Source organism: Pleurodeles waltl, chromosome 8 (assembly GCF_031143425.1).
Source record: "Pleurodeles waltl isolate 20211129_DDA chromosome 8, aPleWal1.hap1.20221129, whole genome shotgun sequence".
NCBI classification, from domain to species: Eukaryota; Metazoa; Chordata; class Amphibia; order Caudata; family Salamandridae; genus Pleurodeles; species Pleurodeles waltl.
Window position 1 is genome coordinate 653005417 of NC_090447.1, and position 14654 is coordinate 653020070.

General features: G+C 41.9%; 1 protein-coding gene across 2 annotated transcripts in view; it reads right to left on the minus strand.

The window, feature by feature from the left end:
* TMEM45A (transmembrane protein 45A) overlaps window positions 1-14654 on the minus strand; it is a 374423-nt gene that overhangs the window by 177316 nt on the left and 182453 nt on the right. For both annotated transcript variants that reach the window (XM_069203157.1, XM_069203155.1), the window contains exons 2-3: window positions 12198-12407; window positions 9734-9946 (exon numbers count right to left, since the gene is read on the minus strand). In XM_069203157.1, the coding sequence (XP_069059258.1) occupies window positions 9734-9946; window positions 12198-12387 (403 nt within the window). In that variant the 5' untranslated portion in view covers window positions 12388-12407. The remainder of the gene's footprint in view (window positions 1-9733; window positions 9947-12197; window positions 12408-14654) is intronic.

The following is a 14654-nucleotide window of genomic DNA, read 5'->3' on the forward strand; positions in this document are numbered from 1 at the left end:
ACACTGTCTACCTCACTAGAGAGAAAGCATTGATTGAGGCTCAAATTCTTAACTGGTTCTAACCTGGGGAGTGTGTCCCCTTCAACCATTCTTCAGTCGCCTCTGCTGAGATCTCCGAGTCGTCTCTGTATAGTTCAGAGAAAAACTTAACAAATTCTCCTACGATGTCTTGATCTTCTGAGGAGGTTCTGCCAATTTCACCTAGTATTAGTCCTTTAATCCTATTCCTAACATTATCAGACCTAGTCTTCCATCCTAATAATTTGCCAAAGCCTTCACCATACTCAAAATGCGCCAGTTTACTAGCTTCCCATTTGCTCTTCTCAATTGACTCTAAAAAGACCTTGAGTGAATTTTGAGCTTCCTGGATTTGATACTGTAGGTCTGTGTGCGTTGTTGCGTCCTGGTGTTGTAGTTTAGCAGCGATTAGATTAAGCATTAGCAGAAGACATATTGTATTTAGTAACTATTGTGAACATTTTGCGGAATCCATTTTGTATTCATGGCAGCCATTTTCTCTGCTACCTGCTGCCATGTGCTCACCATGTGCTCTGTCCTACCTTTCTGTTAACTACTCTTGAAAATCTGCCTACTGACAAGTTATATTTAGCATCTCCCACTTTCGCACATGCTCAGTAAGGTCTGCAGCTGTTAGTCCTTGAAAACTGTCAGCCCCTCCTACCTGTCGACTGTGCATTTCCACATGACCTTACATGTATGCAAGTCTTGCTTCTATAATTGTACCACCTCCTTTTAGCCCCTGCGTGGGTATAAAAGGACCATGCTCTCTCAGTTCAGTGTGCTACTTCAAACATTACCGAAGGGTGCTGTTTGAACTGTGGTACCACCTCATGAGGTTTAATAAACTTTGTCTTTTATTTCAGTTTCTGTGCCAACTTCTTCCTACATGGTCTGAGGACTTTGTGCAGAGAAAGGTGAACCCCTTGCACTAGTAGGCCTTGCTGAGGCTTACTTCAACACTGGGAGGATAGTCTTTGGGCTTGCAGAGTACGAAGTTTACCCTCAAGAGTCTCTATTGTGGTTTTGGTTCTCTTGGCTCTAAAAGCAGCATAGCAAATCAGTTTTCCACAGATAAAAGCCTTATATGCTTCCTAGACTGATGCGGAACCTACATTTATCTAAAAAAAATCCTTTGAGTCCCATTTCAACTTTAGGACGATCTCTTCTTCCCCCAGGCGAGAACGATCCAGTGTCCATCTAGTGCATGCACGAGAGTCAGAAAGGCTTATGATCAGCTGAACGGCTGAGTGGTCCGAGAAATGGCTTGGATGGTGGGAGATTCCCATTAAGTTGTTTCGGAGTTTTAGTTTCTTGTTCCAGAAAGTAAACTCCCTGTTCAGTCCTATTCTGTTTCGCCAAGGATCAATCAAGCTAAAATGTTCCATTATGTTATGCCAACAGATTCTCATATCAGGTGTACTGAAAGCCGATCTGGGGGTAGACCTATCTAGAGGAGGATTAAGCACAACATTAAAATCTCCGCCAGCTATTATCAAATTCTCAGCTCTTCCGATCAGTTGCTCGTAGAGATCCCTAAGTGGGCCCGGGTCGTCCACGTTAGGACCATAATAGGAGTGTGTTGGAGCCCTTCTAACCTAATATTTGCCAGGACCCATCTCCCCCTAGGATCAGCACTGACGTCTGACAGTTGACTTCAAAGTTTATTCTTTACAATAATCGCAATCCCTTTCACATTGCGAGATTGATTAGTACAAGCAAAGTGGGAAATCCACTTTTGTGACTTAGAATACTCATCCACTCCTCATATCTTAGATGGGTCGCTTGCAGATAGTCTTAGGAACTCAAGAATTCTCCTTCTTCTGCTGCTCACTCTAAGGCCATGTACATTCCAGGTCAAAAGTTTAAGTTTAGAAGTATTGCCGGATCGCATCATTGTGTCCTTATCCAAATAAGAGACTCTTGTCTGACCCCAACAGTTATACAATCATGCAAGGACTCCATTTTTTCAGTTTTCCCCATCTGCTCCCCACCCATTTGTGACCTTAATCGGATTGTTAAGAAGCATGTCACACTACCCTTCCCCAAACCCTCCCTGGGGAACCCCCTTGAAACCATGTTGGGTGGCTCATACTACACTTAGGCCCCAGCTCTCTGCAACCCACTAGCTCTCCCCTTTTATCTGATCAATCAAAACCTTAGCTTCTTGGGGATCACGAAAATTATACATTTTATTTTTCCACATTACCTTCAGAATGGCAGGGAACGTCAATTGTAGAGTGGCACTCAAAGACTTAAACTCCTGCAAAGCCTTCCCCAGCTCCCCGTGTCGATCTAGCGCTGCCCTAGACATATCAGATCTTATTAGGAACGACCAACCCTCATGCCGGAAACCCTGGACTTTGAGAGCTTCTGCAAGAAACAGTTCCTTTACTTGATATTAGGCAAAATTAGCCAGCACCTTTATAGGTTTCTCCTTATTAGGACTTCTCTTGAAAGGGTCCCGGTGGACTCTTTGAATTTCTGAGGCCAGATGAAGGGAGGTCACCGTCGGGATATGGTCTTTGATCAAGGATATTATAAAGTCTTTAATATTGTCCCCTTCCACACCTTCTGGAATATCCAAAAATCTGAGATTATTCCACCTACAGTGATTATCCAAGGATTCCAGTTTCTCTCTCAAGTCCTTCTCACTTCGTTTCAGTGTTTGAACCTCATGAGTAATGAGCTCCTCTTCTGCCTTTTGTGCACCTATAGAATATTCCATAGTCCCTAGTCTCTCCGTAAGATTAGTGATTTTCGCATCTAGACCATCACAAAGCCCCTGGATTTTAGCTCGGTTAGATTCAGAAACGGCAAATTTGTCTCCCATCTCATGCAATAATGATTGGAGGAGGAAATCCATATGGGCTCTATCAGACTCTGCCTCGTGCGGAAGCACAGAAGCCCCCCGAGCTGTATCCTGTTCTACCTCCTGCATAGCTGGGCTGTGTGATGAAACCAGCGGGGAGGGTGGAGCTCCTGCCATATTAGACATATTCACAGCCTTATTTACCGGGGAAGTGGGTACAGTTTGTGGAGCACTGGACTGGTCTAATACTTTAAAAAAAGACCTAAGGGAGGGGGTAACTTTGAGTCACCCAGTAGTAAAGCTTGCAGTAATTTTAGCCGGTAGAGCTTGAGAGTTTGAAAGAGAAACCCCTCTCTCACTTTGTGAATGTGGGGGCAAAAAAAGTATAGGGGCATTACCTTTTGCTCCACGCTTGCTTCTTACCCCAGCACCCGGAGGAGGCAGTGCTAATGAAGTTGGCAAAGGAACTGGAGAGTCCAACCCTGCCTTTGAGGAAGACAGCTTCTGCCCTCATAGCCGCGTTCTGGCCCCCGGCCCAGATGGGCGCCTGGTGGTCATGCAGGAGGGCCGGTAGAGAGGGGCCTGAGGTGTAAAATGTTGTTGCCAGACGTTCTTGTCGGAATCACCAGCACATAGGAGCTCCGAGGCCAGCTCACCTCGTAGATCCTGATGCAGGCAGGGCAGAGCCAGGGACAAGCCTGTGCTGACTCCTCCTCTGCTACCCTGAAAGTGCAGCCTGGCCCCTGCCCCTCTGTGTCAGTGAAGCGACCAGGCAGCTTGAATCCATCGTGGGGGAAGCGGTGGACTCGTCCGCTCGAAGGGGACCCCAAAACATAGAGGGACGTATTTATACTTTTTGGCGCACAACTGCGCCAACGCAGTTGTGCGTCAAAAAATTTAACGCCGGCTAACGCCATTCCAAAGCGCCATGCGGGCGCCTTATTTATGGAATGACGTTAGCCGGCGGAGCTGCCTGGTGTGCGTCAAAAAAAATGACTTACACCAAGCAGCGCCGGCATAGGGGAAAATGGAGCTTGGGCGCCAAAAAATGGGGCAAGTCAGGCTGAGGCAAAATTTTCGCCTCAACCCGATTTGCGCCATTATTTTTGACTCCCAACCCCCATTGAAATTACTCCTGTCTTAGCAAAGACAGGAGTCATGCCCCCTTGCCCAATGGCCATGCCCAGGGGATTTATGTCCCCTGGGCATGGTCATTGGGCATAGTGGCATGTAGGGGGGCACAAATCAGGCCCCCCATGCCACAAAAAAAATAAAAAATACTTACCTGAACTTACCTTAAGTTCCCTGGGATGGGTCCCTCCATCCTTGGGTGTCCTCCTGGGGTGGGCAAGGGTGGCAGGGGGTGTCCCTGGGGGCATGGGAGGGCACCTCTGGGCTCCTTCCGAGCCCACAGGTCCCTTAACGCCTGCCCTGACCAGGCGTTAAAAAATGACGCTAAAACGGCTGGATGTCATTTTTTTTGACCCGCCCACTCCCGGGCGTCATTTTTGCCCGGGAGTGTAAATACGGCGCACATGCCTCGGAGTCATTTTTTAGACGGGAACGCCTACCTTGCATATCATTAACGCAAGGTAGGTGTCCACGCTAAAAAATGACGCAAACTCCAAGATCTTTGGCGCTAGACGGGTCTAACGCCAAAGTATAAATATGGAGTTAGTTTTGCGGCGGAATTGCGTAAAAAAAAACGACGCAATTCCGGTGCAAACAGAGTATAAATATGCCCCAGAGAGCCCATCCGCTGTTGACACCAGGTAAGTAAAAAAAGGAAAAAAAAAGCGGACCGAGACTCCTCCCTGTAGTGGGAGAGCCGGATGTGAATGGGTCCGAGGGCGGAGGCCGCGGTCTGCGCGTCTAGCAGACCGTCATGTTCCCCGCTGTTACCTCCATTGTTGGTTAGATTTCTACTTCACTTACACAGGGTTTATGTTGGTTTCTTATACTTTGGTGTGGCCTTTTCCCTTTTCTTCTTTTTTGAGGAATTGACTTATCATGGTCTTTTGATTTCTATGGATTACATTTGAAAGTAACATATGGGTATCGACCGGTTTCCTACAATTGAAAAGCATTACTTAATATTACCATGGTGGGTACCTTGGTGCTTAAATGCACATGCTCTCTGATTTGGGCACTTTTTGATGCTTATGACATCATAATGCCCAGAGTTGTTTCATTTATCCCATTTAGATACTTGGCTACTATAACCTCAGGCATGATAATGGTCACACAACATCAGCGTTTCTTGCCGTAATAAGGTACTGGAACATTGAACACCTCTATTTGTATATGCTCTATTTGGGCTTTAAGGCTGATGTGGTTTATAATTTTACAGCTAGCATTGTTTTCTGTTTATATGGTTAGTGCATCCATCTAATCTGGTAGTTAATTGTTGTACTTTCATGTTGACTCACCACCTTTTGTTTAACATATTGCATTCACATGGTGTGGCATGGGTGATGCTATTTTGATGTGGCTTAGGCTTGTTTTTTCTTTTGTCTTTTTACTTGCACGTTGTGCTGGTCTTGTCTTTTTCTAGCGCATCAAGTTTCATGCATGGGCTATATTTTTGCTTCTTTGCCATCTGGAGGTGACTAGCCATCAGCCCTGAATACTTTAAGAAAATGGTTTAACACTGTGTATATACTCGTAGACCTTTGTTATCGTACTCTGTATTGTGTCTATGATTTTTCGCTATGTGTACATTTGTATATTTTTACAGTCTTGAAAAAGTCAAGATTGTGATGAAACACGTGTTGTCTGTGGCTGTGGAACTATATCCATCATTCATCTTGTCAAATTGATGTCTCTATTACCAATAAAAGGATCTTACTCCAACTGGACTAATCTGGATTACTACATAAATATGGACTGTTTAGGAGTGCTGCGGTATCTCTAGGATCATGTTTGAAAGTGTGCTCTTGTATGTCATCAGCTGACTTTGAGGAAACAGTGCTGGAGTTTTACAAGCACTGGGCACTAGGGAAATGCACTGTTGGCTCCTGGAACAGTTCCGGAAGCATGACTGTTTCCTGCAGGAAGGAGAAGACACTTCTATCTTGTGGTGCTTCTTATGCTTCCTTGGGAAGATATCTGGAGGGAGGGAGTGAATAACAGGGGTGCACCACCGGGCCTTGGCTCCTAACAACATTGCCTCACTCTTTTTATTAGCTTTGGTGCATGAAGGAGCACATAAAACCCCCTCCAGCCCTGGGTAGTAATCGAATCAAAATCACTGCATTCAGATGTTGTGCAGGTCCAACAACACCATATCCTTGCAGCAACTCGAATAGTGATTCAAGTAGTACTCCTTAGGAGGCAACATTTAATGTAGGTACACCAAAACTGGCAAAATACCAATGCGGGGTCTTGATTCATATTACGAGGCAATAAAAGAAAGAAGTGATGCTATTGCACAAAGTTATACCTTGTATAGGACCATGACATCTTGTCTAGAGGTTAACAGAGCCCAAGAGTTTTGTATAGCCACAGCCTGGGCCTCAGATCACACTCAGTAGGAGCTGGGGAGCTAATGCTTTGCAAGTTCCTGGATGCAGTTTGGCACCTGGGGTATTTGCAATGTGAGGAATCTCTGGAAAAAAGAATCCATCAGAAACATTGTTTCTAAAATGAGACATAATGCATTGTAATATACGTTTATGTAGGTTCCATGCTCTACCCAGCCTGTGCATCTGAGGACAAATTGATTATTTTTCTATGTCTTCGTTTTTGGGAACTGGCAGGCCACTGGATTGAATGTGTTGCGCTGTGCGTGTGCCCATTCTGGTTCAGCATTCTACTTCACTGCATGGCATATAATTGCTATCTTCAATAGCACAGTGTCATCTTTTGTACATGGACATGCCCCGACTCCTGCATAACCAGCAACAATTTTCAATATGTGAGCCTGTTTGTGTCAGGGAGTGTGCCTGAAGAAACTACAGGACTGACAGCTGATCAGAAATATTAAAACGGATTAAGGAAATCCCAAATCCCCTACCAGTCTCCTTTACATCTGCAGCCTCCAGATCAACCTTTGGAGTTTTATGGGAGGGGCAAAGCCTGCTAAATGAGGGCGTCAAGATAAACTTGCCTGTTGTCAGAAACCCTGCTTTGCTCTGCTGATTTAATGGAACGTTTGAAAAACCCAAAGATCTGTAACTTGCAAATATTTGTAATACTCTTTTTCACTTTTTTCAACAGTGACATTTATACGATTGCAAGGTACCTATTTAAAATATAGTGTGGGATTAGAATCAGGGAAATCATGAATTGTGCAGTAAAGGTATTTTGATTCACAATTCTTGTAAAGTATATTAACAATACATTATTATTTAATAGCACACATTTTCAAAATGAAAATACTCAATCAGTTGGGTCCAATTTCAATTTTTTTATTTTAAGCTATTCTTTGGTTTTGTCTCTTTAGTTTTACATTTTGAACAAGCATAATTCTCACTTCTGCCTTTGCCTTTGAGTGTAAAATGTACTAGCTATTGTGAAGAAATGTATGACTCTACAGAGGAAAACATGGAGTCAAGGAACGTCCACCCTAAATTAATACTTCTGAGTTTCATTTTACACATCCTTGTTTAGTTTATGTATTTATAAGCTGTAGCATGTGAACTGTGTACGTGAATATTTTTGAATATGTTATAGATAACTTTGGGGACACCTTGAAGATGTTGCCAAGTTCTCAACTACAATTTTATTTTTACACGGTACCGGAACATACGGGAAACAGACACAATAGAAGTGTGAGACAAGAGTATTATAAGATGCTGTGAGGGGTTCAGAATCAGGGGCGGATGGTGTTCAAGGGCTAAGGGGCTACGCCCCTAGCCTTTTCTGGCCTCTGTAGTGAAGCATATATTTAATTACATGATGAAAGTAAAACATTTTCTGCACAACATTTTCCGAGTGAAAGTTGTGCACTTTGAAAAGCCCCACTGCGCCTGCGGCAGTATGTGGCTGAAAGCTGCACAGTAGGGCTGACAGGGCTTGCCCACGCAAAGCCCTTACGTTTTCTCAGAACGCAGTGACGTCCCTGGCTTATCTCCTCTTCCACCAGAAGCCCTGATAGTAAACAGCCTTGAGTGTTTTTTGTTCAGCCCGGGTTTCTGAAAACTTCATGTCACTCCGATATTATTCTCCACCCTTTCCTATTTACTCAAATGGTGGGGTGTGATCAGAAGGGTCTACATACCATAGGTCACATTTTATTAAAAGAATGTGGCATTGCAAAGAAAATCCCCTTGTCCTGCTTTACAAGCAGTCTGTGGCAGAGAAATGGAATAAATACAATAAATAACTCCATCCAGAGCTCTCTGGGAGACAGGAGTGTGACCTGAAGACCTCAAGTCATAAATATGCCAAAGACAACCCTGCACACAAGTAAGTTGGAGCTCTATCTTTTTTACAGACAATAAGAAAAAAATCTGTTCTCTCAGATCTCCTCTCCTTTCACTGCCTCTGTAGGTGGTTTCGTCTCTCAAAGGCAGTAATGGTTCCAGTAATTTATCATGGCTAGTTATTGTTTTATTTCTTCTGCAGACTAATGGCGTGATATGTCATATTAAACATGTAATCTGCAGCTCAAATAAACGTGTACCTTTTATCACTGAAACTGCTGGATACTGGATGGGTGAGACAATGTGTATTTGTTTAAATGTGTTTGCAGGGCTTCACAGAGTGGCTGAGAAAATGTGGGTGTCTGTGTATAAGAGTTGTGTGAATGGCAGTGGATGACAGTGTGGATGAGTAAATGGGTAGGTGACCAAAGGCAGTGGGTGAGTAGGTGAATGGAAATACGTGGGTAGTGAGGCTCTCTCACAAGGTGCAATTCCGTCTTGTATTTGTGCCCCACCACTGCTTTCAGTCACCAGCCACCACTGTTCAGAATATCGCAAAGAAAGAGAAAACGAAATTACAAATTGTCTTGGAACCTCAATTGCCTTAGTTAGCCACTGTTTCCAAGGGTCAAACTTCCAATAGCGTCGTATTAACACACTTTCAAATTACTGCAGCCCATAAGTACTGCATCTGAATGTACAAGTGCAGTATTACAACATCCAAACTCTCACTGCTCTTGTAATGAGGCTAATCTGTTGCACTGCAAGCTCATGGGCAAAACGTTGTGTCACTTTGATTAGGCAGATCAATGTATATAGTCTGAAACTACTGTCTAAATTTCGTATTAGGAAATATCTATAATCATTTACTAGAAGTCAGGGGTATATTTATTACTTAAATCCTCATAATGAGTTTGGGTACTTCACACAGAGCAATACCTCTTGCTGAAATGCCACAACTCATACACGTCTGTCTACGGCCCAGAATTATCAGGTCTCCAAACTCCAGAACAGACAATTTTGGGACCAGAGACAATGGACCGGGCCATGTTTCTGGGTGGGCAGGGCCCACGGGCACCAGTGCAGCACTGCCAAAGCCCGACCCTTCAGAAGCATGAAGGAGTAGACAGTAGATTGCCCACCCCACAGACACAATCCTCCCCACCCTTCCATGGCCCTCCTGCTAGCATCTCTTACCTGCTTATATCGGGAATAGACAGTATTTTTGCCAGAATCAGGAAAAAATGCCTGGTAAAGCACCAAGATGTCTGTACCCACACAGTTATCCCCCTTTCTGAGGGGGAAAAAACCTTGTTAGCGTGGGACTTTTATACATGGATATTAGCCAAAATCATGCATTCTGCCCGCACCCCACCTCCTCCCCTTCCCTCCCCTCCCCAATCCCTGAAATAAATTCCAATGAACTTGTAAAAAGGGCCTTACATGATAGGAATCTAGCCGGTCCTTAATTACCATTGAGCAAAACACTCTATAACATCAAAGATGAGATATCTGCAAAATACTAATAAAACTGCACCTTCAATAAAGACGGCAATCGAAAGCATCATCTTATCAAATGCTACTGGAACAGCATTAGTTGTATGGACCACAATATCAACCAATCCAGACAGACCATAGAAAAGATACATTGTAGTGTGCTGCCAGTTCATGAGATGGTCCCACTGATGTTCTTCATGATTATATAACTTGAGGTGGGGTCCATCGGGGACAAATTGCTCTGCTAACATACCTGAAGAATAGAAATAAAAAGAGCTTTATGCTACAAAAAAGAAAAACAGGATAATGGTTTACAAATATCCTAACATTTTAAAACACAAGAGGCATCAGCTAGCATTTGTAGAATCTTGGTTTTGCAATATTGCCATATTTATCGCTTCTGAAATATCAAGAGTAGTATTTATTCAATACTAAGAAAAAGGGTACACTGTTCCAATGAAAAAAGAAAAAAGAAAGGGGACCTAATTCTACAGGAGCGAGAACCCTTATCCATCACACTGGATGACTGGCTTCATCAATCGGGGACGCTGTCAGGAGGGTAGGTTTACAGACCTACAGACGTGGCATAAATAATGTCAGTTCCAGTTCCTGACATGTGATTCCCTAGAGCTCTATCCTGAGACCGGGGATGGGCGACCTTTTTTGACATAACAAGTAGACTAAAGTAAGTGACTGTTTTTTGTTTTTTGAATCCCTCTCCCTATTAGGGTTTACACCAATTTATAGTTTGGAGAAGTTGTTTATTTTTCTTGGTCCTGATGAAGCGTCAATGGATCCAGCTGGACCACTAGACGCGAAACATGTAGACCTCATGACTAGAGGCACCATAATTGGTTTAGTCATCTCGTGTTTTTGTTGCGAGTATGTGAGCATTATTACTCACCCATTTCTTCCCATCTTGCTTTTAATCTTGGTCTCCATCTTATCAACACTGATTAAATTTATGACGAATACCTTTTGATGGATAACAAATTTTACTCTTTCTTTCTCTCCATTTTGCTCAGGTACTTGAACCTAGGTACCTTATCTATATGACATGATTCCATCCGCTACTTTCAGAGCAACACGGTTAAGAGACCCCCTCGGGGAGCCCGTTAGGCATTGCAGTACCGGCCTGACAAGGAGACTTCCCAATGATGAAGCCAGTCATCCAGTGTGATGCATGAGGGTTCTCGCTCCTGTAGAATTAGGTCCCCTTTCTTTTTTCTTTTTTCATTGGAACAGTGTACCCTTTTTCTTAGAATTAGCATTGGGAGATTGTTCACTGGACAATTAACCTCCCGGTCCCTCCTTTTTGTATTTCTGTATTTATTCAATAGCCTGATGCACAGGACAGCAGTGATAGAAGGCAAGGGATGCAGGCAGAAGTCAAAAGAAAAAGTGCTATGTAATCTGTGATTTCATGTGGTTTTGTCTTCTGATCTATAGGGGAACTGTTCATTTTTCCAACATTTGTCAAAAGTGCATTCAAACATGGGCTAGTTCGTCCAGGGCAGTGATGCCCTCTAAGGCTTTTTCCCTATTTTAAGGGTAGCAGGCTGATAATTTGAGACCACCTTCAAAAGGTTTTACTGTAAGCCATTCTTGGATTTTGTCTCTTTAGTAGTAGATTTTGAACAAGCATAATTCTTACTTCCGCATTTGCCTTTGAGTGTACAATTTACTAGCTATTGTGAAGGAATGTATAACTCTACTTAGGACAAAACGGAGTCAAGTGAATTAATACGTTTGAGTTTAATTTTCCCCGTCCTTGTTTATTTTAGGTATTTATAAGCTGTATCATGTGAATTGTGTACGTGGATATTCTTGAATATGTTATAGATAACTTTGGGAACACCTTGAAGATGGTGCCAAATTCTCTACTTACAATTTTATGTTTACATGGACATGCAGGAAACAGACATAACAGACATAATAGAAGTGTGAAGACAAGAGTATTATAAGATGATGTGTAGTGTGCAGAATATCACAAAGAAAGGGAATTCAGGGATAGTGCCAAAGGGTTTTCATGCACTTCATGGTGTGTTATTGGCAGTAAATATGACTTTTTAGTAGTTATTCTCCACTGCTTAATGGATGTTGTAGTTTGTTGTCTTGTTAAAGGCTGCTGCTGATTAGTAGTAAAGCAAGTAAAGCATAATCATTTCTCGCACAACCTTATTAGAATCGTAACTTCCCTTCCAAATGACTTGGACATTTTATGTTATTAACAAAATACAATCCTGTAATTAATCAATAATACACAAATTATAATATATGATGGTCTGTCATTAGAACATTGTGTAATCTACTTACGTTAAGTATTGTGTATGATGAATGTTTTGTTGGAAAGCAGGTTAAAATTACAAAGCCATTTAAGCAAACAAACATTATTTACATTAGTGAAAAGATTTATCGCTCTGTGGTATATATGTCGTAGTCTACCCTCCTGAATCCATTACACAATTTACATTACCAGTGTTTTGAATCGGAGCTTTGCTTACCAATAAGTGCAAATGCTGCTTTTGTTATCCCCTCTATAAGTTCCAGTCGCTGAAATCCTGACTTGGTTCCAAGGTAACAAGCTTTCTTCTTCTTTCGACAAATATATTTAAATGGGTATTTCACAGACCACCAAAGACCAAAAAGAAGGAAGAAACTTCCAGGAAGGGCATGGCCTTTGAAATTTGCCATGATAGATTACAAACGCCAACCTAAAAAATATAAACCATTGGATATTAAAGTTGGACAGAGATATTCATCTACATTTAATGCGAGTATCGCAGGAATTGCAAGCATAGCATAACATCTATGTGCTAGTCAGGCATCGAGAAAGCAGTATAATTTGTCTTAATATTACTATACATCCAGTTCATGTTTGTGCTCGTGTTTTCGTGGGCATAAAGGTTCAGAGGAATTAAGCTTAGTAAATGTCATTTATGAAAATTAAAATATTGCTTTAATCTCTTCACGTTTGATGTGTGGGCCTAAACTCTAGACGTGAGATTTGAAGATACAGGGGTTGCTTGCCAACGGGGAAGAATATGGGGTTATCTCAAGTAAGTTTTTTGGTATTTTATCCCGACTCACCATCTTTTGTGACTAAAGTGTTTTCCTTGCCAATAACGATGTTTATTCCATTATAACACAAAACACTAACAAAATATAATGCAGGGAAATTCAGGTATTTTTTTGTGAAATTAGAAGTTGTTCAAGTGCAGATACTGGATTACTTGCCCTTCCATAAATACATATTTGCATGTGCCAGGTTCGTTGTCGACGTCTTTCAGATCTTCCCAATATCAGGAAAGAAAATCAATAAAAAAGACCTCGGATAGGTTATTTTACATTTTCAGTTATTAGTGCATACATTTACTGACCGTATTCATTTGTATTCTTGACAGAACCTTCCTCTAAAAATGTAAATTGTGTATCTAACCGACCGGGATTGCGTGTTTACATGCTACTTGCACATTTTTTCAAGGAGCTAATGGAACAAGAAACTACAAAGCACAGACTGAGCTAATTTAATCTGCAGAAAAAGCAAACAAACCAAACCAAATACTTCATATGCAGTGCACAGTGTTACGGTAATCTCCAGAACTGCTGCCAGGCGGACCAAAGCTGAAAAATTATATTTACTCATTAAAATGATCCCCTGTAGAGGCTGAAAAGATATGTGAGAAGACAGAGACCTGACACTGCAAGAAAGAACACAGACAAGGAAACATTCAGAATTCCATGTTACAAATACCCTTAGTCAAGTAACTCACATCTATTACTCAATCAATGACACAACTTGTTTGTATCACAAGCACGGCAGCATTATACATTAAAGATGTCTGAGGGGCATTGATGGATTTGTTGCTGGCATGCTTATGGCGAATAAGGGCTTGCAAGACCTGTAAATGCGAGTGACCATAACTCAATGCAGCTCCAACAATAATATTAGTGATGGACTTGGTAAATTAATGTTGTCGGAAACACTAGGCCCAATAAAGAAACTCAAAAAAAATGTTGAACTTCGATATTGTCTTGGATAGTCCCACCTTCCACTGATTTTGTATACATTGATGTGAGTGCAAGAAAACAGATAATTGAAACTGTCAGAACAGAGTGTGCGAAACCGCCATAGTATGTTGTACACAGACTGTTGTAAAAATAACAGAAATGCAGAAAAGACAAAATCATTGATTTTGCTCTATAGGGATCTATGTGAAACAGTGCAAGATTGTCCTGCCGAGCACATAACTAATATGGAAGAAAAAGTGTTTAGATACATTTGTCTTCCTTTTGAATATGTATATGATTGTGGTATTATTCACACAGCAATACAGATGCAAGAAGCTGCGCGCAAAACTGAGAATCAATGAGGAAGAAGGTGTAAAGAGACCTAAGAGTTAGGGAGGGCAGACTCGAAGACGGTTGCTTTGGGAGAATGCGGGAGAACCGACTTCTAACTGCAAAGCCTCTCGGAGGTATGCAGGTTTAATACATGGCTTGCATAATATAGTTCTTAGCATTATTATATAAATACTTTGAGTACTAACTGTATATAACAAATAACTAATCATTATAAACAGCCATTTCTGCGTGTGTCTACTACTTTCAGGGATACGTTTAAGGGTCTGTGCAACTACAAATAACTCCTGTACCTAAGAGTATCTCTGACAGGGTTCTGTGTCTCACAAAATTATAAATCTTGATGACCCCAACTAGTAAGGTCGAGCACGTAAGCACTTTGACCTGTTGTTTTAGTATTGTGTGCTTTTAACCACGCCATCACTTTCATTTGTTTGTGGGCTAGCCTTGCAAAAATCTCTTTAAGTCCCTGGTAAATGCTTTAGTTTATCCCACCTTGGGGGGTTTTCGTTACCACCCTGCAGACTCACCCTGTTACATGTACTACTGCATCACTGACGATATGTTTTACTTTGGGCAAACTACTTTTTTTTTATTTT